Source organism: Branchiostoma lanceolatum, chromosome 16 (assembly GCF_035083965.1).
Source record: "Branchiostoma lanceolatum isolate klBraLanc5 chromosome 16, klBraLanc5.hap2, whole genome shotgun sequence".
Taxonomy (NCBI): Eukaryota; Metazoa; Chordata; class Leptocardii; order Amphioxiformes; family Branchiostomatidae; genus Branchiostoma; species Branchiostoma lanceolatum.
In genome coordinates, this window is record NC_089737.1 from 10,240,636 (window position 1) to 10,266,288 (window position 25,653).

At 38.9% G+C, this 25,653-nt stretch overlaps 1 protein-coding gene across 2 annotated transcripts; it reads right to left on the reverse strand.

The window, feature by feature from the left end:
- Positions 1 to 309: 309 nt before the first annotated feature.
- LOC136421594 (protein inscuteable homolog) lies at positions 310 to 24,748 on the reverse strand. Of its 2 annotated transcripts, none has more exons than XM_066409031.1 (14): positions 24,587 to 24,748; positions 14,166 to 14,292; positions 10,119 to 10,168; positions 8,911 to 9,062; positions 8,451 to 8,514; positions 7,059 to 7,235; positions 6,501 to 6,615; positions 5,822 to 5,935; positions 5,090 to 5,215; positions 3,016 to 3,187; positions 2,448 to 2,623; positions 1,512 to 1,734; positions 1,045 to 1,121; positions 310 to 559 (listed from the first exon to the last, which is right to left on the reverse strand). In XM_066409031.1, exons 2-14 carry the CDS (start codon positions 14,217 to 14,219, stop codon positions 428 to 430), a joined length of 1,632 nt encoding a protein of 543 aa, XP_066265128.1. In that variant the 5' UTR covers positions 14,220 to 14,292; positions 24,587 to 24,748; the 3' UTR covers positions 310 to 427. The 2 variants fall into 2 exon arrangements, with proteins under 2 accessions (XP_066265128.1, XP_066265129.1); XM_066409032.1 differs by lacking the exon at positions 24,587 to 24,748 and adding an exon at positions 17,982 to 18,165.
- Between the last annotated feature and the right edge of the window lie 905 nt (positions 24,749 to 25,653).

Below are 25,653 nucleotides of genomic sequence, written 5' to 3' on the forward strand. Positions count from 1 at the left end.
GGTTGTGTCATATGTTGTCAAATAATTTACAAAAAAAATCTTTTTCACCGAGGTATGAAATTTTGCATTTGTTTTGATTGACCAACCGTGCCTAATTCCTTACATCGGAAGTTGCTGGACATTGCAACCAGTGCAATTACAACGAGTGCAATGGCTCAATAGGTAGAGTGTTCGCCTTGCACACGGTACATACCAAAGAATTTACAGATGGTACATACTGCTTTCTCAGAGCTGCTTAGCCCTCAGCATTTGGGAAAGAGTATGGAAGTAAAACACACACATCACTACCAACAGCCCCCTCTTGCAAAGTTGTGTGGCCCAAGGGCTGCGAATCGGAGATGGGCGCAGCCATATCCTCCAACAAGTGGTGCGGGAGGACTTGAACTCTAGACTTTGTTTGAGGTCTACAGCTAGCTATAGTGTTCTGCTATACAAAACTCTCCTGAAGTGATGAACAGATGAGGTAGGAGTCTATGAGTCTTGGTTGGACCAGTTGGATGAGGTCCTCCTGGGAAAATTCATCCTCGCCGCAGACAGTGGCCAGCTTACGAAGGGTGGCCTGGAAAATAACAAAAGATCAGTTACAATTAAGGACTGATACTGACCAACAGCCTAGTGGGTAGAGTGCTCGGTTTGCATTAGGGAGGTTGCGGGTTCAAACCCCATGCTGGTTCATTCTTGCTTGCTGAAAATGCTTAGCACTCTGCACTTATGAAAAGGAGTATTGAAGTTGAACTAGCGAGGACAAGTGCAGCACTACTGTAACAATAGACCACTGCTGTATTTATAGCACAGATGTGGGGCCCAAGGACTATATAATAAAAATGAAGATTGTCAATGCTCTAAATGCTTGAAAGGTGTAGATTTTGACTTATAATGCAGCGATATGTTATTTCAAAACAGTCAAAATCTACGAGCCATTAAGATTTTGCGGTATAAAGCTGCCTTTAAACCTGGCATCGTCATTTTCCCCACAAAAAGTTGTATTTTTTATCAATAAACATGTCCAAAAATTAATCACTAGAAACAAAAAAATAAACTGACCAGGCAGGCTACTAGAACTGAGTCACTGTAGTTTCTCTCCTTTGGCTTTCTGCATAGTTCCACTAGTCTCTGTAAACCTGTGGCAAGAACATTCCATACAACACATTCATGAACTTCATACTTACGAATACCAAAAAACAGATTCAAGTGCCTTTCATCTATGAAAATATGTAAAACTTGGTGTTGTTATCAAATCACAGCATGGTCACATTCATCGTAGATCATAGAATAATTTTGAGGTCGTAAAATTTTCAAGCACGCTGTGACAGAACCATTTACTGCTGTTAACGATCTAAGACAGGCTTTTCCTTAACAAGAAAGATGAATTGTGAAAAACACATGCACGAATATTGCAAGAATATCCTCAGTTTGCGATCTTACATTAACTGTACAATGTATATACCTTAACTGTACAATGTATAAACCTTACTAAGTCTTACACAATACACATGTAACAGATACCGTACCTCTTAATTGTTTAACCACTCCGGCTGTGTTGACGTCCTTACACAGCCGTGCCAGGGCTATTGCCGCCTTCTGCTGGACTCTCTCGCAGGCTACCCGTTCTGTCTGCTTGTTGTACGGAGGCTTCTCGTGTAAGAATCCGACCAACACCGTCAGCCCATTGCACTTGATGATATCCTCCCTGCACTGCTCCAACATGGCAACATTCGCCAACACTGTACACAACTGGAGACAAACATACAATTTGTTTTAATATCATGTAAGAGTATTATGAAAGCGATTCATAGCTACTATTTACAGCTCAAAATATCTGGCATGCATGTACATGTACATGTAGTTATACTAGGTCATGATCAGGTAACAGACAAAATGACCTGGACAGGACAAACTTCTCTGAAAATAGAAATGTCAGGGATTTCATTTCGCGGTAGGGAAAAAAAAAAGAGTGTTCTCGGCAGTTCTGAGTTTGTGGTTGATGCTGGCATGCAGGGTTTTCCTGTAAAAGGCCTAGGGGAAATGTTCTTGGTAGTATATACATGCATCAAGTTCCCGGTAAAGAGGCCACAGCAAAAAACACAAAGTACATAAAGCCAAAGTGAACGTTTCCAAGTATAGCCGCACTACTCTGTCAATAAATTAGACTTCAAGTATGGCTCCAACTGGACATTTAAATGTATTGTCTATTGTTTTTTTCATTTCAAAGATGCAAAATACAAAAAATTACAACTAATAGCATGCATGGATAATACAACATTTATGAATAGATGATTGTACAAATGTAGTATGCAGTCATGTTCCTATATTGTGTAGTATAAGCAGCAGTCTACTTGTCCTCATTAAATTTATTTTTCCAAACCTTGGCCAAAATGTACAACGTACATAACAATCAAGGGATGAAACGTCTTCAATACAATCAAAGTGTCTTAAGAAACAGTTACCTGGTCCTTGATGAAGATGGAGGAGACTTTAAGACGTACAGAGGAGGTTATAAGAACCCGAGCCACCTGGTTTCTGGCGAGGAACTCTGATGCCATGGAGTCTAAGAAGGTGATGTTAGCGATGGCCGCTGAACCCAGGAGAAACACCTCGGGGGAGGTCGCAGTTGCACACAGGCCTGGGGAAGGGGATAAAAAGGTTGTACACATTTGTGTGTATACCAGATCTGTACATCTACGCAATATCATGTTTTTTTAATGATATGACATATATATAACTTGCTAATAAATCATGATTGAAAACACAGAAAGCACAATGCAACAACGTACAAAAGTTATGGAAAACAGACCTTTTTTAGATAAACCGATGAACCCTTGTGTTGGGAGAAGGTAAATGTTCAATGTACTGTTTTCCAACTAAAAAAAATTGACTTCCTGGAATTTTCGACTGAATCACTCAGTCTTTTTCAGCTCTCTGACTCAATATTTTTTAATTAGAGAACAGTATATAAATTACTATTTACCAAATAAGATGAATATTCTGAACATATTTCTGTTCTGAGTTCCTTACCTATGAGCCCCCTGAGTAAGTCCTCCATGTTTTCTATAAAGCCAGACACATGTCTGTAGTGGTCAAGCATAGGGGAGGTGATCTGTGCCAGGACTCCGGCCACCTCTGTCCTGGTCGCCTCAGTGGTCAGCGGGTCACACAGGATGTCCGTTAAGCACCCTACACCATCAACCTTAAGGACAACATCACATCACAGTTAATGAGGAGTCCAATGTAGATATTTTTTGCCTTATTTATTTATTTATTTTGTATCAGGCCCATGGCCCATAAAAACAGACACAGAACAAAGATTTACAAAGCTACACTTACAAATACTTTACATAATGTCGCCAGAATGTGCTATGCCTATGGCAAAAGCCGTCCGAGTGTACAAGCACTCTAATTATATCATTGTCAGACGACAGCAGGCGTGTAACAAATGAGTAGGTGACCTTGCGACGCCTTGCGTCAAACATGTCGGTCCGGTTATTCACAAACAACCAACTAGTGCTTGTATGCCTGCCGACGGAAAAGAGCATTTTCATTGCGCTGTGGTAAGCCACTCATAGCTTGGAGATCGCACTCACGCTGTAATTACTCCAGATTTGGGCACAATACATCGGGGAGCAATACGCTGAGAACAACTCACTTTTTACCGCCGCTGAGCAGTAACGAAACCGCCGGAGGAGTGAGTTTGCCCGAGAATAAAAGCCTCTGACGTGAGCTCGGATTGCTGCGTCATCCGAAAGATCAGGGGTAATTATATACCCAAGATATGTGGTAGAAGAGGCATACTTTAAGGCGGTACCGTACAGCATCAGCGGCGGCAAAGGCATACTCATGCGGAAGCGGCGACACGGAAAGTACATACATAGTGTTTTCGATTCATTAAACAACATGTCAATATCCGCTCCAGATAGCTCACAAATACTGATCAGTCTCTGCAACGCTTTAACAGACGGACAGACGAGGCAAATGTCATCCGCGTACATCAAGTGGTTGACTAAGGTGTCCCCAACATAGCAACCAACTCCAGACCTCAGTAGCTCAGTACTCAAATCGGATACATACACATTGAACAAGATTGGTGACAATATGCTGCCTTGAGGCAAACCATTCATAGCGGTAAATGTATCCGAGAGGGTGTGGCCCCACCGGACACAGAATGACAACGTACTATACCACACGACCAGGAATCTAACTAGGTACATCGGAACCCCTCGATCCATAAGTTTTTAAAACAATGTCCAGTGGTTCACACGGTCAAACGCTTTGGATGCGTCCAGAAAACATGCAAATACAGGAGAGCCCCTTTGTCGATAATACTGAATAATTTCTTTGAGGGCAAATATACATAGATCAGTTCCATGTTTCTTCTTAAATCCGAACTGGTTGCTCGGGGAGCATAGGAAATCGTCAAGGTATGTCAATAGTACAGATTCGATAACTTTTAACAAGGGGCTGGCAATTGCAATCGGACGATAACTGTCCTTGTTTGAAGCATTACAGCTGGGCTTTTTCAATACCGGGACAAGTACAACGTTCAGAATGCTAGTTGGCACATAGGCGTGTCTAAGCATAGAGGAAATTAAAAATGAAAGCAGCCTTAGTGTAATACAAGTAATTCAAATAACGTTCATAATACTAAGATTAAACACACATAAATCATTCACTCTCTTCACTCAAGTCTTTTGATATTTAAGAGAATTAAGACATACTAGTAGTTACATGAAAAGTTTCATCAGGTTAGTAAGTCGCTGTCTTGATAAAAGAATTCTTTGTACACAACCAAGACTTTTATTAGTTTATTCAAACCGACATTTTGGTGACTGTCTCTCACCTTCCTCGAGGCAATGTTGACTGGTTCACTTTGCACTGCAGCTATAGGTGTTGCTGCTTACAGGTGTGGTCCTAAACTATCATTAGTATGTATAATACTGTATGTAAATTTCTCAACGTTTGGCACTGCATCTCCTGAGGAAGGTGATTGACCATCATCAAAAAATATTGTATATAAAGACATAGTTGTCTCATTCAACTTGAAAATACTGATACGGGCATGTATGGATGTCAACCACTGTGTGAGCTTCCCTACCTTCTCCACCTCAGCTATGGCTTCAGGTACAGAACACAAGGTGGCCACAGCCCTCAGAGCCTGGGACTTCACAAAGTTGGCCGTGTCCTGTCTACAGATGGTGAACAGGGCTCGAACACCACCCTCCTATGGGACATGGAGACAGTACATTGACATGGTGTATATCAAGAATAGTAATGTTACAAAAGGGCTACTGCTATTGTCGGTCAATCTTGTATGGACTGGGACATACTGTGCGCAATCAGGTTTAGAAAAAAACATGTCCAAATCATTTTTTCAAAGGAAGCTGCATGGATATTGCCCTTAAGTTGAGGTCTTTGATATAACCTATACGTCATGTATATCAGACTGAAATGTTTGGCTGCTGCAGGTACCAGTATAGCAGTAGACATTCTAAGTAAAAAGATATTTAAAGAAATAACCATCCATTAATTCTTTGCTTTACAAAGTACATGTAGTAGAACAAAACTTGATTGTGCCATTAACTTAATGAAAAACTGCAAATTAATTTCTCTCCAGCTTTTTTCAAAGAAGCACATTTGAGATGTTTTTTCAGGGTCTGTGAAAGTTTCCTCAAAACTGTTTAATTATCATAACAAATACATGTTTGCATAATCACATTTCAAAGTTAGATTTAATTTACTAAATTAATAATAAAAGCTTCACCAAACTGTTATGCTAATCACATCACTTTAGATGAAAATATATGAATTTTACAGGTCTGGACCGTACCTTGACTATGAGGTGGCACATCTGTGGTTCTCCCTGAGCCACGCCCACCAGACTGGTGATGGACGCTTTGATGCAGTAGGCACTGGGTGAGTCAGCCACGCCCTCAACTATGGTCTGTAGGGACAAAAGAGAGGGATCAGCAACTGCCAAAGAAGACCACTTAGTGGACCAATAAAAATTTGGACAGGTGGTCACTTATAATCAAAAGGATTCTTAATGCTTGTGTCGATGGGAAAATTATCTAACTTTTAAGGGACCACCCAAAAGTCAGGTCACAGAGGTGGTCACTTAAAAGGTTTGACTGTAGTTTACTAAGAAACTCATACTTTTAGTTTCATGCTTAATCATAGTTTCTTTTGTATACAGAAATACTTCAGTTCCATTTTTAGGCAAGACACACTGATCCTGGTACTACTACATGACATTGTATGTCTTGTAATAAATCATACACTAGTCATGCAGTTACACCCATGGTAATATAAAACTTAGAAGTGCCTGTTTATGTTTTCTTCATAAAGCTAGGTACATGTACATTTACAAAATGTAGCTTGCATGCTTGATCCATCCAAAATTTTTATGTTCCAATCATTGTCCATTGGATCGTACAAATTTTGGGCATAATTTTCAACACTTTGGTAATTTACAAAACTTGTTACAAATGCAAAGTGTTGATACTCACCCTAACTTCATGTGCCAGGACTTTGTCTATGAGCCGTGTGAAGGCCTGACCCAGGCACGTGAGGGAGTGAACCATGGGCAGCTTCTGGGGCTTCTCTCCATTGATCTCTCCAATACTGGAAGGATAAAAGTTATACAACAGTTAAACAAACGAAAAATCAATCAATCAATCAATCAATCAATCATCTACAGGCATTGGCAGCTGATCCATTGCAGGGGGAGACATCTCTCTGTATTCTAAATCCATTTGAATTAAGATTTTTTTATAAAGAGGGGAACAAGGGCACTGCTCCCCAATACTCTAACCATGCACCCCCAGATTCTCTGACAGACGACTACATACTGACTTCCTTCCAACCACAAGCCAACCCATTCCAGACCCTCAGGAACCCAGCCAAATTTTTTGAACACTTCAAAACATCTGGCTGGTGCAGCCGAACATCAGCCTAACACACCGAACACCAGCGGACCTATATATATATAGCTCCTGAACCACTACCAACAATTGTTGTGGGAAGGTTGTGAGGCAATGTTCGGCTATGTGTAACCAGAGCTTTACCTTTCCACATGTTTGATGAGTTGTGCACACTCCTCCATGACCACCTGTTGCTGTTGGAACACGTCTATGGCCAGGTTGGGGCTGTGGGCGCTGATGTCGTGTAGAAGGGAGCGGATCGTGCACGTTATTCTTAAGGCATTGCTGTGGACTTTCTTCCACCTCTCTTTGTCAAGTTTACTGTGGGAAAAATGGAATAATACTTGTCAATTTCATAGTAAATCCAAATCCAATATCAACGATCACTTTTCCAAGGTTACAGGTTTACATCTAAATCTTTTATGTTAGGGGGCTGTCATGATAACACTTGTGCGTATATTAGGTCCGTATATACATGGATAAGTATTATGTTTTCTAATGATATGACATAACTTGATTATATATTCTGAGGTATTTTTGTACTAGATTGATAAGGAATATTCTATGACTGCTAAAACTAATATTAAAGTCATACGGACTTGATATAATATGCACAAGTGTGACAACCCCCTTAGGTGCACCACTCCAAGAAAAGAATTTCAATCCCTTCATCTTGAAAACCTGAGTCATTAGAATTTTGCAACTACCCCAGTCACTGTGGTAGAATGTCTGCCAGCAATATTGACACAGAAAATGCCAGTCAACTTGTGGTGCTCATTTGCATATGAAATGGACGATGACTCTCGACCCCCGCCTAGAGCACACTTGACTGAACACACCTCTAACGTTACCAGACATCCTATTCACAGGCAACGCAACGATGACAGACATGCAAAATAGGTGTGGACACTATAAAGAGCCCTGAAGTTCGTATCTTTAAATGAATGGAAAACTTTTCTGTCATTCAAACACAAATTTCATAGTAGTTTAGCCTTGATTGCATAAATCACTGAACAGTAGAGTACTCTGATGAAGAATACAATTCACAACAAGTAGGTAGTCAAGTGGTTAGTGACCCAGTCTCTGGACCAAGAGGTTGGGAGTTTGAGTCCCGGCTGCCATCGCTCAACCGACATGCACGCTGTCAAAACTTGACAGAAGAGTACAATGGTACAATGAACCTGATATATACGTATATACTGTACATATTGTCTGTCTTCTCTGTCAGGACTTGTGGATAATTAGCACTTCGGAGAACTAAAGTGGATGGAGATCACTTTCACTTTGACGTCACAACCTTGCTACCGTAAAATTATTCTAGAAATCATAAACAATTGAATACTGTTAAATCATTATCTTTGCTGGGACCTAATTTTTTTGGTAGAAAGGGAAAGAAGATTTTCACCTGATACTAAAGTTTGAGCCTGCGGCTAAAGTAATCCTGTAGTCCGGTAGTAATACATTAGAAGCGCATATTTGCAGTGGAGATTCAGATAACCCCGAAATAAAACCACCAGAAACAGCAGGCATACTTACTGAAATAATTTGGCACATTCTGCTGTGATAATATGAGCCCTTTTTCTCACCATCTTGATGTGTTCTAGGGAAAAAAAAAAGATTCATGAATTATAGATTCATCAGGTTGGTAAATCAATGTCTGAATATGTACATAACAATTTTTGATAGTTTTAACTATAATTATCTAGCTGCCGTTTCAGTAACCGTCTGTCACCTAATCCTCGGGGCAATATGACTAGTACTTAACATTGTAGCTACATGTATGTGTCGCTGCTGCAGTCATGAACTGCCTTAAGGGAGGGGGGATATAGACTCCCATTAACCTTTTAAGCACACTGAAGTAGCCGTTTGGCACCCCATTCTCTATTGGTTACAGAGTTAGGCAGCAGGGAGAAGGTTAAATTACAAAAAGCTGGTTTTCTTTAAGAAGTACAATGATCAAAAATCCATTCAGATATCACAGAAGGTCTTTTTTTACCTTTGGTATTTCTGACAGGTGAAGGTAGACTTTCCCCATCCTCCGCCTGTATAGACTTGCCCTGTAACACCGTCATACACTCTGTCTCTGTCATCCAGCGGAGGTCCTCCAACCACTGTCGCACTGAGTCAATGTCTGTTAGCACTGGGGTACTGCAGAAAAAATAAAATAATATACAGCATTCAACTCACTTATAAAGGTAAAACTTTTAGGCAAATAATACTATTAATGTTTTCCTTCACATGGTCTAGTCTAACTAACTACGTATATAATATATACTGCTCTGTTTATTCTTACTCAAACACAGTCATATACATGTAAATGGTGACCAGCCCCTTCAGCTCTGTCCTGCCACTTGCTACATTATGTAATCAAACACAGCAGGGTATTTGCTACTTAACCAGTAACCATGGTGACAGCTGTTTGCTCCAGGTCAATGTCCTTGTGTGTTTTGGAGAAGAAGAGGAAGAAACTAACTGGCTTGAGCAGTTAGAAAATTAGTATAAAATAAAAGTTTGATTTTCCGAAAACTCACTGTAAAAGCATTTAGAAGTCTAAATAAAGTTCTCTCACAAGTGATGTCATGCTAAAATTATGTCATACTTTCTAGTAATCATCATTTGTACTTAATGATAATTATTATCTGACAAACAACTGACTTTAAAGATGTCTAAATTCATATATTACACATAACTGCACCCAAAGCTTGTGTAATTGTGATGAAAAGGAATTCCACGCAATTATCAATTATCAATTATTATAAATTCAAAGTTATAAGCCAAGTTCAAATCTTTGCTTAAACCACTACTGTCCAGTATGTGACTCTAAGTATAGTGCTACCGCAAACTTAAAACCATTTTACATACAGTAGTTCAAAACATAGTGTAATATGTGCCAACTAACTGAGCTTTGAAATTATTAAGTACCTATGACACACTATAAGGACATGCTCTGTTATTTGCGAAATCGACCTGTCCAAATTTGGAGACAACGCCTGAACAAGGACACATCCTCTCGACCATGCTTATTAATGTTTACCAAAGCATGCACACGTCAACAACTCGCCATGTCGGTAAACATTCCGTGGTTACACAAATTTGCGAGGTAAACACAGCCTCGCTGTGCTGAACACACAAACCGTGCGTGCGGGTATCGCCAAGAGCTACGATTCATAGTACGAAACAATTTGTCAGCCCTTAGTTACTTACCTTATCTTTGTACTCTCTTCATTGTTCATATAGGCTGGAAAGGTCATACCCTAGGGGGTAAAAGTACAGTAATTGGTCAGTGTACATAATATTATGTATTTTTGAACAACATGTTTTCACTATCTTCAATTGTTTGAAGATAATGAAATCTCATAATTCGATGTATACTAAGACTGCCACACCTATTAAATAAAAATCATCTTGGTGAATTTAAAGATATCTAATTCTAAATCAGTATCAGTAATGCCTTATGAAGTCAACTCCATAATTCCATCAGGTACAAAATGGAATTTTAAAAAAAAAGATAAATTGAAAGAATAAATTGAAAGAGATGAATATGTCAATGCAGCATCGGTAATTCCCAAGGTACACATTTGCACACTTCAGATATCCAGGTGTTCAAGACATTCTTGAGAAGGTCTCAATAACAGCGTTCCTTGATGTGTCAATCTTAAGCTGCGGTACCACCAGTGGAATTATAATGTATATTTATGAGATATTGAAGTTTTCAACCAGTAAACCACAACTTATAGTTGTGAGAAGCATTACTCTAGTCAGAAGCTCTGAGGAAGGTGTCTGACAGACATTGAAACGTAAGCAGGTGAGAGACATTCCTGGTTGGGTAATAGAAAACTCCAATATCCTACTACTCTCATCTCCCAAATAAACATACCCCCCGGAATAAACATACCCCCTGGACAAATCTTCAAAATCTAATAAACGTACCCCCCGGAATAAACATACCCCCTGGAAAATGACCAAATTGACACATAAACTGTGTCCATGCTAGTGATGCTACTAACCTGTCCTCGGGAAAGGAGATGATAAGCAGGTAGGTGCTTTTTATTCGTTTAGGCCTGATTTACTTATTGAGATTTACCACATTTGTGGAAAGACTGAAATAACAGGTGACTATCACGTTTTCAAGATGTCAATCCTGACTAGACTACATGTTTGATACACTCACACTGGGAAGGACCCCTACTCTTTGAAACACTTTAATGTATAGCATGCTTTCAATTTTCAACAAGTGAAAATGTACATTATACATGCATTTTCTACTTGGAAATTGAAGCAAGTGATCAAGGAAAATTGTATAAAGTGACATCATCAAACACAAGTAGTCGCCAAACTTCTCAGTTCCCTTCACACCTACAGACTAACAGAGTCTACTCTTTTTTCAGATATGTATCAACATCTAGAACTTGAACAGAAAATTACAATATCCTGAATATATGCTCAGTGAAAATATTACTTATTTGTAAAAGCCATGCAGAAAAGGAGGAACTTGCCATTTATTGTGTCATGCATTGCATATAGTCTTTTTATAGAACAAAATCACATTGTTATATATTGTTAAGGATATTATCGTATATTGTCCTTGGTTCAGTGTTGTTGCAATCCAAATAATTTCAAATCCAAAAATTACCCTTGTATGTAGAAAAAAACTTTCATTTTGAGAGACTAAATTGTCAACAAATTTGTTAATTAGATGCCTCAGGCCTGTACAATGTTGCAACATGGAGGTTTGGTGGCAACAAACCACAGGGTTCTCATGTTACACATCAAAGGGACTGTGAAAGGTTGAGCCAGACAGTAGCCATGGTAGCGGCACCAACACAGTAAGGGGCGGGGCTTACACCCAAAATTCCTGGAAAGCCTCGGCACTCTCTCTGTAGAGGAGTGATCTTTTTAAAAACATTTTTATGTGATAATAACGGTGACTAGATTGCAATCTAATTTTGTGTATAGACTTTTCTATGGAAATTTTATTTGTTAAATTGTCATGCACATTTCTGACTGAGGCAATGGAGTTTTATTTATAGATAAAAAAAGTTGTTTCCCCTTCTTAGAGGTGAGCTCTTCCTTGCATGAGAAACATTCCCACGCACGGCTACCACTGCCGTGCGTCTTTACTGTGGCGATTTTCGAAGGACTAAATGTACATGTTTGTGGTAGGATTGAAATGTTCTAGTATATTTTTAAAGTGATTATACAGTTTCTAATGCTAAGACACAATTTTTACAAGGTGTTGTTTGTAGCTTTTCAAAGTTTTTGGGAAAGGCTGTATTTTAGCCTCCTTGATCTCACGTGAGTAATCTTACATGTGTACTTGAAACATTGTGTGCCGCTGGCATATAACGTTACATGTAATTTGTTTTCTGATCAACGTGCTTTGGTTTACAATCTAAACAGAGACTGTCAAAGTTGTTCATATGAAAAATTCATTTCAAAACTTCAGTGTACTGTCTTATTTTCTCCTAGTAACAACGTTACTTTGTAGCGAGATCGACCGATATGTTAGTACAGCCAGGGTTTCACAAATGCCTGGTCATTGTATCGGCGGGGAAATCCACGTCATTTGGTCGAAAAATAGCGATTTTGGAGCAAAAATATCGGGGAAATATGGAAAAAAAACTAAACTTTCGACATAAGGGGGATCTCTGGTAAGCAAAGCCCCGATGGATTTTCAAAAAAACAATAAACGTACCGTCCAAAATAAGAACGTACTGGGTGGATTTTGAGGCTGAAAAAAATAAACGTACCGGTACGTTTATTTGGGAGATGAGAGTAGTACGTAGTATATTATATATGTTCTACCAAGCTGATGAGATTATTTTCAGATACATACATACATGTATATGAGATTAGATTTTTTTACCCCCTGAATTGGCATTACTATAGGAGGATAAAACAGACTCAATGAAAAAAAAAATCACCCTGCCAGACAAAGGATAATGCATTACTAGTAATATAAAGTACGAAATCATATTTTCAGTAGATACAACAGTGTTACAGAAATCTCTAGACTACATGTAAGTACTGATTTAATTCCGTAATCAATTATTACCAGTAGCACAATTCAATTCTTAGAAAAAGTATTAGGTATTTGGTGCTTACAATGCCCTTTTGTACTATAAAATGATGTAATTCAATTACCGGGATGTACAAAAATCAATATTACATGGGGGATGCATCTACAAAAGGTAGTTAACATTTAAGACAAAATGTTAATTATCTACCAATGTCCTAGTATAACTTGGTATGTGCATGAGGTACACATTCAACGAACATATGGGTATACACAACACCACTTTTAATCTAAATACTTTCACTGACATTGCTACAGTAATAAAACCTGGAACTATACTCGTCTGGTAATCTACCACTGAGACAAGTTCCTTGACCTACCCAAGTCACATGCACATAGACATGCACATTGTACATGTACAAAATGTATATTATGACAGACGGCATAGATTCTTGTATAATCAGATTAAAAATAGAGTTTTGTAGTGCAGTAAGGGGCCTCATTTCAATATAGAACTTTCCCACATTTGCTACAAGTCACTGTAAATCTTTAAATGTTTGCAAAGGTTTAATTTTCACACTGACCACTTACACACTGACTTATAATATAGCGAAATCATAGTACTACAAATGTGTTGAATTTGTAATTCTAAAAACATCAACCGCAAGCTATAAAACACTAAGAATTTAACCTCCCTTTCCCTGACCTACTTTGAAATAAAACCACTGTGAAAGTAAATTAATTCACAGTGACACAAACTCAATATTTACCAGTCAGTTAGGCTTAAGGAAGCTTCCGATGTGTCTTAAGATGCACCTTGGCTGCCTAAACATGGTTGTGCGTATAGCTGGTATATCAAGTCTTATCTTAAGTTGGTGATCCTGGAATCTAGATTACGTTCTTTCTAACTTGAGGACAGGGTCGGGCTGTCTCCAGCTTTCAGGTCTTTTTTCTGTCCCTCATCATTTGGGACATCTTTTGTCAATTTTAATTGTTAAATCTGTCATTCTAAATTTCTTCATTTTCATCAAATGTTTTGGAGTTGGACAGACAAGAATGAAATTTTTGCCTGTCACAAGAAGCAAATTTCTGTCTTGGGACAGAGTGACGGGTCCTGGAGCCAGGCCTGCTTGAGGATTTGGTCAAATCATTATTGACAAACTCAACACGAATGCTTCAAAACTCAAGAAGTAAACTTAAGGTACAACAAAATGTAACAAACGCGAGCACCTTACCTCGAGAACTTCGGCTATCTTTTGCTGTACGTTGGAGCCTGCGGTTCCAGCCATCCTGTGGTCCTGTAGCCGCCGTGCCGTCTGTCGTACTGTGCCTACATGTTTGTGTGGTATGTCACACCGGCCACTGGAATGGCAAAATAAGGCATACATCAGGCCATATCAAATCATTCCCTTGGTTCTCAGACTTATTTTCCCCTAGAACTATGGCACCCAGTAATCATAGAGTGGAACTTGTTGCCACCAAATACTGTGCGAGCTCTAAACAATTCTTACAGTTGGATGTTCAAAGGTTAGGTGTGACGGACAAACTGTTCAGCGTAATACAACCAGCTTCTGCCCTGCAACGTGCGCGTGCCTGCAAAAATTAAAGCTGGTACGTTACTTCGAAGGGCAGTTATACCAGCTATACATACTTAGATAGTTACTGTAATAGATAGATACATGTGTAGATAGACTCCCTGAAACTGCATGACTATTTTACGTACAGACTCTGTTTTCGTAAAAATTATTGATCTTCCAGTTAAAGCATTAAATTTCGTTGAAATCCACCAACCAGCAATTTGAATTGATCTAGCCTCAGGCCAAAACCCCACAGGCCTAGGGTGAAACAAGCAGATACAGCAAATATAACACTAAGTATCAAACTCTTTATGTCCATAGTAAGCCTTCTGTAGTCACATAGTCGGAACTAGAGAATGTGTATTACATACTATGTCAGGAATTTGAAGCAAGAAAGGCTGCGACTTAAGGGTGGTTAATTATATGAGTTGAAATTAATTACCCCTAATTATGGTACCCTGCTGAGATGACCAGTCTAACAACTTCATACCTTACATAGCAAGAGCCAGTCTTAAAAGAATTCCTCAAAACAAACAAATAAAACGGGTCTTTGCAAAGAGCTTTAGAAATAGAACTAGTCTACAATGTAACATCCATGAAATTCAATACTTTGTGAATTAATTTCTAACTTTTTTTCTTTAATTGGTATTTCAGAATTTGTTTTCATATAGAAATATGACGTGAAGAAATACAACTTATCATCTGCAGTTGAATAAAATTCAATACCCTATTGTACATACCAAAATTTGATTGGCAGATAAACTACTTAGTACTAGTCTAATCTCCAAGCAGATGTAAGGTTCAGCGTTTTACAAGTGGTTTAACTTAGAAGTTATTAAGATTTAAGGCTTTTTATAGTTATATGTTTCTCTAATTCTAGTGGTCAGCATGGAATTCCGTAAATCCATGGGCCAGAAATTGATCCTGTTTCAAGCCCAGCTGGGACATGTTGTATGGGATTGCATTTGTCATTTCGGATGGTGATGTAAAGTCGACAGTATGAGGGAACTTCATGATCACGCAAAGGCCTAAAGCGTCAAACCTCATGCACGTAAAAGAAAACAGCAGGAATGTCCCAATGTACTTGGCTAAATATGTGAGTCGTAGCAAAGCTGCATTGCACTATTAATACAAGATGTAAATGGGTAAACAAGAAAGTGTCATGCATACTGTTATTCTTGTTTTTTTCACAGTAACGTTAAGTTCATTATTGTTTTCAAGGTCACCTCCGTACCCTTAACGTATCTTCACACATCCGTTCTGTAAATCACTTGCCGCCACCGTGAAGTAAAACTTCAGTGAAAATGTCCATTTTCCTTACTCGTACACTGTGAAATTTTGCTACCGTGAAGATAAAGTGAATTACTGTATGCTAAGAATCGTCCTCAGTCTGACTCTGAAGTCGCCTACAGTACGTTACTTTAACTGTAGCATTCTATCTATAATTCTTGCCATATGACCAGAAATCAAACTAACCGGGAACTCAGAACACCTAAAATCAAAACTTAAATGTCCCAAATATGCAAAGCTAAAATTGCTGACCTGCACATGTGTATCTTTCCTGAACAGAGTAGGCTAGCTTCTCTTTCCACGTCTCTTGCACAAGTCTATCTTTTGACCATTCATTCACATATTTACCGAGGCCTCCTAGGCGACTATTCTCTCGAAGTTAAAAAGGGACAATCAGGACGGGCCGACAATCCGCGACCTAAGCTGTAAGGCCCACAGTATGGGGGGACGGAGGGCCTTTGTTGTGGATCAGGAGTGCCCGACTGTTTGCACACAGGGTGAAAGGGATTCGGTGACAGGTGAACAAAATAAGGCCAGAGGACGCAGCGTGTAGGGCCTATTATCTGGCTACATTAACTCTCACTTAATCATAGCTACGGCCGCGTGGCGCGTTGGATACACCCGATCCCTCGATCTCGGAAGTTAAGCAAAGCGCGGTCCGGACAGTGCTTGGATGGGGGACCAACCAAGGACGTCCGGATTGCTGTAGCCTCACGAAGCTTTCCACGAAATCGTCTTCCGGGAGGGACGTAAAACGGGGGTCCCGTGCTCGAGGAGGTGCCTCGAACACGTTAAAACAGCCTCATTACCCTACACATTGGGTACCTGCCTGTGGCACTGGCTGCAAATACACCTGATATTATTATAGAGAATGGGGCACACTATACAACTAGTTATAGCTTAACACATTTTAAATTCAAGACATTGTGCCTAGCACTGTATGCAGTATAAAGGAATTTGACATATATTGTTGTTATTCACCTTGTATATAGTGCCTATAATGGTACATAGGGTAGCAAGCTGCTTACTATTTCAGTGACTGGGTATATTTCTATACAGTCAGGAAGGAGTTGCTTTGCTAGAGGAACCATCTCGAGCACGAGACCCCCATTTTACGTAACTTCCGAAAGAAGGGTGCAGTTGTGGCACATGCAAGTAGCTCCAAAATCTTGTCTACAGGAATAGAATATAATTTCAACAAAACATAACAAGACATACATGACTATACTCAGAATCAGATACTCAACTTAGTCAAGTAGATACATTTGTACATTGTAGTACTTTACCATGTTTACGCTGCTGAACTATAGTTGAAACAGTATTCTAAAGCTTCTTCATACTTACCAAACCCCTATACAAATATGCCAAAGCTATCAACTATTTCCTTGAGTCTTAAAGCTGAACTCCTTACCTTGACCCCTGGTTTAAGATTTACAAAACTGTAACTGAACTTTGAGCTCACTCAAGCGTACTAGCCAGAAGACCTAACCCAAAACAACTTTCCCTGACAATCCTAACTTTGCTGTTTGGTAATGTATCCGATTACTTACTTTGACTTGCAAATGCTAGTGGGCTTGTTTAATAGTTTAAGGCACTAGTGCGTAAAAAGATACAGAAGCAAGTCGCTACTAGTATAGATTAGGGGGCACAAAATCTAATGATTTTAGGTCTTATCTTGACAAGACAAATATGCACACACACACACACGCACACGCACACGCACACACACACACACCAGCTAGACTGCAAACACTGACACAACTGATATTGCTCCGCGTTGACTTTTGGGCAATCTGGCAACAGGATATGAATAATTTGTCAATACAATGAATTCAGGATATATCAAATAATATACTACGTGTACGGAGTAAAAAGCAACCAATTGCGCTTCTCGAATAATTTGAATAAGCGTTGAATCCTAGCGGGATGGCTACAATCAACAATAAATCAACATATCTCGCTTCGCCACACAGAAGAAGTCATGCAGACTCCCACAATTGTAACCGTCTAGCTTTTGAAGTAGATCATCCAAGGTGGCTATTGAAGCTATTCAGAGTGAAATTAAGTACATAATACTAGTAGGACAGTCACTACTAAATTCTCTGAATTATACAGAATCCAGAAATACCCATGGCTTTCATAAATGCAAATATAGGTAAGGACAAGAGACAAATTCCTACATACCTGAGAAGACCACAGTAATCGTTTGTAACGCTACTGGATAGAAAACAGTTCTAACAATGACGTCACTAAGTCAGAAAATCCATGTGCAAACACACAAAGAGCGCGGCAGTCGAGGTTGTTCACAGAATTCATTGTCTCTTCCAAAGGTATGGAAAAGCTTCTTGCCGCGGTTTATCGGATTTCTGCGAGGAATCCTGAAAAACTTGTCCAACATGACTCCTGAGCGATCAACCGTAGAACTGCACTCTATTAGGATGATTGCGAAGGGAAGAGGGGTAATTTGAAGGATGACCAGGACAAAACACAGGAGATGACTGTAGATAAAGTGGAAAGTGATTATTGAGGGGTGGCCAGTACAAACAAATCAAGACAAGATACTGTAAATGCAGAAATGTTCACGGTGGTTTTATGTTCGCCGCGACCGTTTCACTGCAAGCTTAAAACCAACGCAAACATTTTTGTTCAATACTATACAAAATGTAGCAGTATGTGGCAAACTTAAAACAACCGCAAACACTCCATTTTTGGCTTAGCGCGGATTAAAATCTCTGCGAACTCAAATGTATTTACAGTATCATTGTCTAGCCAATGTCTGTTTTGCTTATGGAGTGGAAAGAAATAATTGCTCCTGACAAAAAGGGGTGGAAAGAAACAATTGATTGTGACAACAACAAAAATTATGTAAAATTGACAATACTACATCAGGTAATGAGGTATTACTGTAAATTCTTTATTTGTAGTGGGGAGTTAATTTTGTGGCAGGACGAGAGCAAGGTTTTCGTCGTGTAGAAAAATAACATTGGCAGGCTAAAAAAAGGATTGCCATAAATTATACATAACAAATAACGAGATGCATACTGGAGAAAAAAGATATGTTTTGACTTGAGCCCTGGCAGATAAGTCTTTGAAAATACTAGTGTTGATTTGAAAATAAACCGAGTCTCAAATGATTTTGTTTGAGCAGCCCAGACATAAGAGAGCACACAGCTTTATTTGCTAGCTCTTCACACAGTGTGACTGTGAGATTTAACATGTTCCGAAGGTTTGACATTTGCCTAGGAATTTCCTACCATTGTGTCACCACAAAAGTGCCTTGAATGTACAGACATAGAGCAAATAGTCTGATAAAACTTAAGCCACCCAAGATATAGATCTAGCGTTTTCACGTGATGCACCAACATTGAGGCACATGCAGCTATTTCAGTATTTGCATCTCCATGATTCAATCAAGAGTTTACGGACATCAAGCGAGCTTCTAACGCTTTCAAATAACCTTTATGAAGTGTGAAAGTATATATATAGCTTATATATACAATCTAAGACCCCGTTCATATTAAGCCTATCATATCCAGTTGAATTAATTTAAAGATTTAACCGGTTACTTTAGGTGGCTATCTTTGCGCAATATGAACACAAATTAACCGGTTAGATAAGGGTTTTTACAGGTTAAATTAAAACCACCTCCCGGCTAAATTAACCGGTGAAATCTTCTGGCTATGATAGACTTAATATGAACAGGGTCTAAGAGGAGACTACCAAAAGGATACATAAAAACTTGATAATATAACTTTATCTAATTCAATTAAACTGGATCCAATGAGGAACCTCAAAAATTACAAATGAAGTTTTAGTTTTATCACCTTTATCTTCAACTCCAATGGAGTGTCCAAATGCTTACAGTAAGTTTTGCAGTCAGCTTTTCTACTTGCTCAAGATAAACAAACAAAATCTGGTTGGCAGGAAAAGTAAATAATTGAGAAGTGGGCAGCAAATACAACTTAGTTCCACTAGGCTTGAATGTGTGTTGATTTTGCTGCCCTTTGACATGGACACTTTCATTTTCAAGGCCTTCTGATACTGTACTGTATCAACGACTTATCTTTATGAATTATATGCAGTTTTGAAGGAACATGTACAGGTACATGTACAGGTACTATAGTCTATAGCTAATACAGGTACTCTAACCTCTCAAATAGAAGTACCCCCTGGAATAGAAGTACCCCCCGGACAAATTTTCAAAATGTAATATAAGTACCCCCTGGAATAAAAGTACCCCCCGGAAAATTTCAAAAATCGACAGTCGAGGCTAGGTAAACTGTGTCCATACATGTACAACTGTCACTGTCAGAGGGAAATAAGATAATAAGCAGGTAGGTAACTTATATTTAGTCAATTATGCCATACCAATTAAGTATATAGATATTGAACAGAATAACTGTCCATAGCTTGTTCAAATCATGATGATCTTCCTCGCCTCTTCGTCAAATATAATAGTAATATTGAAAAATTGGGCATAGGTTCCCCGCTATGACCACTAACCGGGGGCCACGGTGCTTTCAAATTCAACAAGTGAAAATGTACATGATACATGCTTTTTCTACTTGGAACTTGAAGCAAGTGATCAAAGAAAATTATTATATCATTTTATTATGACTGACAATCAGTGACATATAACAAAAATCATCAGAGTACTTAAGTTAAATGTACCTGATCATATTTTCTAAAGACATCAACCACAAAAAAACACAAATATGAACACAGTCCTTCCACAAAAGAAATATGTCTATAAACTTTTGCTCCATAGCGTCGAAAACAAAGTGAGACCTCGGATTTCGAGTTCCCGCGGTAAATCCCACAATATTGAACAGAGATCGACTGTAAAAGTAGCTCAACGTCACAGACCGCACATACTAAGAAGATACCCATTACTTGTTGACACTAGAAACCCGCGATGAACTGCCTAAATTGGGAAAATCTTACGATTATTTAAAAAAATGAACCCTCTGAAAATAAATATGGCCTTGTGTGTCTATCGTTGCCCAAAAAATATAATATTTCCATGCGTTTACCGTATCATTTTAAAGATCGGTATCCGCACTACGCAATATGCTGCTAGTTTTACTGTCGCCATGCCTGAGAGTGGCGGCCATGTTTCGCGCTGTTGTTTACCGAATCATATCGGACATATTTCTGCCGTTTTAGAGATTTTGTGGCCTCAAAACACATATTACAAGGGAAGTTAAGTTATGATTGTTGTTTTAACGTGTTACATGTCTTCTGCGAACAAATAATTCTTCCGCCGCGCTGCCGATACTACGGATATAGTGGTCAGGAAATTATTATTCCCCGTGCAGGCGTGCACCCTACTCCACACGTTTTTGATCAGCGTGCTTTGGTTTACGATATAAACAGAGACTATCAAAGTTATTTATATGAAAATTGTATTTTAAAATGTCAATGTCGCGACTTTTTTTCCGGTTTACTTTGTAGCGTCATAGCGATATCGACCGATATGTAACGAGTGCCGCCAGGATACTTAAATTTCACAAAGCCGTCAAAGCGGCGAGAAAATCAACGCCGGTAGGCCGAAAAATAGCGAATTACGAGCAAAAATACCGGGGAAATATGGGCAGATAAACCTTAACTTACGATTTTAGAGGGATTCCTGGTTTGCAAAGCCTCAATTTTTCAAAAAATAATAAACGTACCGTCTAGAATAAGAACGTACCGGGTGGAACAATAGGCGAAAAAAAATAAACGTACCGGTACGTTTATTTGAGAGGTGAGAGTACAGTAGGGTTTAAGTACATTCCTACTTCTGACACATTTGTTTTAATCCAACACAAACTATGATGAACAAGAATCACGACCATGGCATGTCCAGAACACGAGATATCAAAACAGGAACTTCCGCTGCAGTACCTTAAGAAGTTGTCAGGGGGCCCAAATTCTAATCAATTCCAGGTCTCATCAAGACCTATACATACATACCAAATATCAAGACAATCCATCCAGCCCTTCTCCAATTATGCTGCTTTTTTACATACACACATACCTACAAACGCTACCGAAAACATAACCTTCTCGGCGAAGGTAATTACAAATAAGGCAGCTGTAGCAGCCAGGCACACAGCATGACTTTAATTCAATACTGGTAGACCAAACAAGAAGAAACAGAGGTTTCTGATAGTTTATTATCCTTTATACAGCATCTGTCTCCATACACAGTGGGGGAGGGGGGCAGAAGATGTACAAAATCAAAAGCAGACCTGTCCCAATTTTGAAATATTTGTTGTGGTTTCACATTTTCAACAGCAATCTCCTTACACCCTGAGTACTGTAACTGCATTTACGTTCGCGTGGATTCTATGTCGTGGTAGCGAGAAAATGGAGTGTTCGTGGTGTTTTTGAATTCGCGGTTGAAAAAACGAGGTAGACAAAGAGAAGACAGAACAAGCAGCTTTGCACAGAGGTTCGTTACCATGAAAACCATGAACATGAAACCACTGAAAATTCCTACTGTTTTTAATACGACACTGTATTGTTTCAACTGTGAACTTAGAATTCAGTGCCCCCCCACGCACACACACAACAAAAGTAAGTCCTCACAAAATTAAATCTACTAACTTACAGTATGCCTCGACTCCTGTGGTTTCAAATTAGGTCAATAAATTACTGTGAATGGAATGCAATAAATTGATATCTTCTTAATTTATCAGTTTTAAAAGATGCAGCTGTCATACAACAGATATAAACAATGGAACTTTTAGAGTTCTCAATGGAATATTCCTAGAGTTAAAATGTGCGGAATGTTTTAATGACCTTGTTGGTTTGGATTTGACAAGGTCCAGCTTGACCGAATTAGCACCCAGATGGTCAGTCTACAACATTGGCAACAGTCTCGATTTGGGATGACCACAGGAAAAAGAAATTTTTGCCACAGGGAAGGGAAGTTTCATAGGAACTCCTTATTTCTCGCACCTGTTCTTGAAATGGATCAAGGAAACAGATTCTCTTGTTACTGTAGATAAGATTTTAACATCTGGACTTTGATAATGTTTGAAGTTTGATCAGGACTTTAAATGCTTTAAAATCTTACCTTAATTCAAACCTAAAAATATCGGCTAATTCTCATATACAATTTGTTACTTTTTAGATACATGTGCGTTATATTTATTATCTCGGGCCTAAAAAGTCTTATACTGTTAAAGATTTCTTTTTTTTTCTGGCAATTTGTGATTTCAATATATTCTACTAATCAGCAACACATATTCTCCTCAGTTGTACATGACATAAGTCTACCTAAGATATCAGGCGGGTTTGTTGTGTTTTTCAACACATACTAGATAAAGATCACGAGAAATATTGTACAGTAGTTAAGTTAACGTTACCCCTCTAACTCTAAGCCTGTTGTTACCAAGCTGTATATGGTAGTAACTTAAACCATGATTTATGCACATGTAGGTAGTGCCTAGGGTCACACGTTCTCGCTAATGATGAAATAACGATGACTAATACTTCTTTATCTCACACAATCTCATTAAAACAGGTGCACCAAAAATAACCAACACTTGCAATTGGGAAAAAAAGGAGCACTCTTTTCCAAAACCCCTTTTCACGGTCTGTTGGTTTAGGTGAACAAATGACACCTACCAAAATATTTGTGCTTGTCCACACTTCAGTAGTTCAATTTTAACACAGAATTAACCACAAACAATCGTCTCGCGTTACAGGGCACGACATTAAACTGCGTCAACACACTCCGCGGTCTCTGATTGTAACTACAGAATCGTACCGTTTCTTTCATAATCGTTTACGGTTACAAACTTACATCCAAGGCAAGCGAATGATGTTTTTTCTCCCAGTCCCACTTACAAGTTAACTCCACTCTTAAGCATAGCGGACATTCGGGTTTATTTGTTCACCCTTCGCGCTTTTGTTCAGCTGTATCGGAGACAAACGACCGCAGGCCCCGGCGTCTTTGTTGTGTGTTTACAAAGTGACCTGTGACATCTCTACATCAAACGCGGTGTAAAAAACTCCCCAGGGAAAAAAAGGATTATTCTACGACAAATCCAGACATGTAATTTGCAACCAAATCCTCTTTCGCATGCTAGATGTGATTTTCACAACCTTTTACAAAAGTTGTAATCAAAACCTTTGACTCAAAGAAAAATAAAGGCTTTAACTTGACTTGACTTTGAATAGTAAAGTCTGTTATTTTCGTAGGATAAGCAGCAAGCAAAAAGTTTTAACTTTTTACAAAAGGGCTTAAACCTCCCAAACTTGTTAGCTTTAGATTATCTAAACATGCTCATTTTCTAAAGAACTCGTTCAGGCAACATACTTTGTACACAACATACTCTTAAGATTATCTTGGCTTGTGTGTGTGTGTGTCTGTGTGTGTGGGTGTGTTTTAACTATGTAGAAAGGGTGAAGTCTGTCATCTCTCAAACATGCCTTGCTGTAGTATACATAACGTTTTAAGCTTCTGTATTGCAAGTAAATTAATCAAGCAAATATATCCGTCTCCGTATTCTATTTTCCACACACAACCTCCTTAAAAACCTCCTCCAAAGGATAATTTATAACAACACCAACAAGGCTGTTGCTACACCAAACATAAACTACAATCCTCCGTTGCCACGTTTCCTAATGAATTTGTTTGCATTAGCGCATAAATCGTGAGTTCTTTACATAGTTGTGGTTCGATAAGAACGTTTTCAAGCATGCAACAACACTGAAGTACCGTCGCCCCCCTCCCCACTTTCGCCATCTTCACTTACCGACACAAAAATAAGGTTTACAGAAAAAATGAGACTTACCAAAGGATGACTTTGATGTGGTTAAGATGACATGAAGTTCGCGTAAGGCTGACGTTGATTGGAAAGTTGTCGACAGCTGTTTAAGTCCGCTGGATCGCCCTTAAGTACGACGTACCGCCCCACAACATTACACATACCTACGGCAACTTAACTCGCGCATGCGCACTAGACGAGAATGGACAGGGAAATTTAAATCTCAAAGTAGATGTTAGGAGGGATAATATGTACCTGGCTATTTCATGAAATGCGAATATAAGCTAGAAAGGTAACATTTGCAATAAAATGAATAATGTTTACCTTCGCATGGTCTAGCATAATAAATTACAGCTTCTTTTTTTCCTTACTCAAATCAAGGAGGTTAAACATGTACTGTATAACGTTAGTTATATGGTGACTAGCCCCTCCAACTCTGTCCTGCCACTTGCTACATAATGCAGTCTAACACCACAGGGTGTCTGCTACTTTACCAGTTAACAGGGTGACAGTCGCCTGGTTACGGTCATTGGTCTTATTTGTCAGGAACGGAGAAAGAAGAAGATGAAGAAACGAATCATATCAAATAAACTAAACATGTTTCCCTTCCGTAATAACGAGGCAGACAAAAAACATCATTGTGTATTTTGTTATTCACAATATCCGCTTTGAGGTTAGGGAAGATTGTAAACATATCCATTCAAAGTTTTATTTTTCATTCGAAAACGGGAGTTTCTATTAAATCTCAAAGACATGTTCGGTGATTGAGGATAAAGTATGGTCTTTTGTTGCATTCTTCATTTCTGAAATGAAAATTTGAAAACGTTGCGTGTCAGAAAAACGGTGCAGTTGTAATGAATAGGGTTTGCAACTTCAACTAACTTCATAGACAAGTACATCTTCCATGCTCAACTCTGGTGACAATGGGTAACTATCTGATTGGCTGCTCTCACCAGCCAATCCCGGCTTACCTATGTAAGCTCCTCCTCCATAAGGTCTAGCTAATTATTACACTAATTATGCATATATCAACCTACTGAACATCATGTACGTTACACAGTCGGAAAACATACAATTTTTCATTGCCAACATCT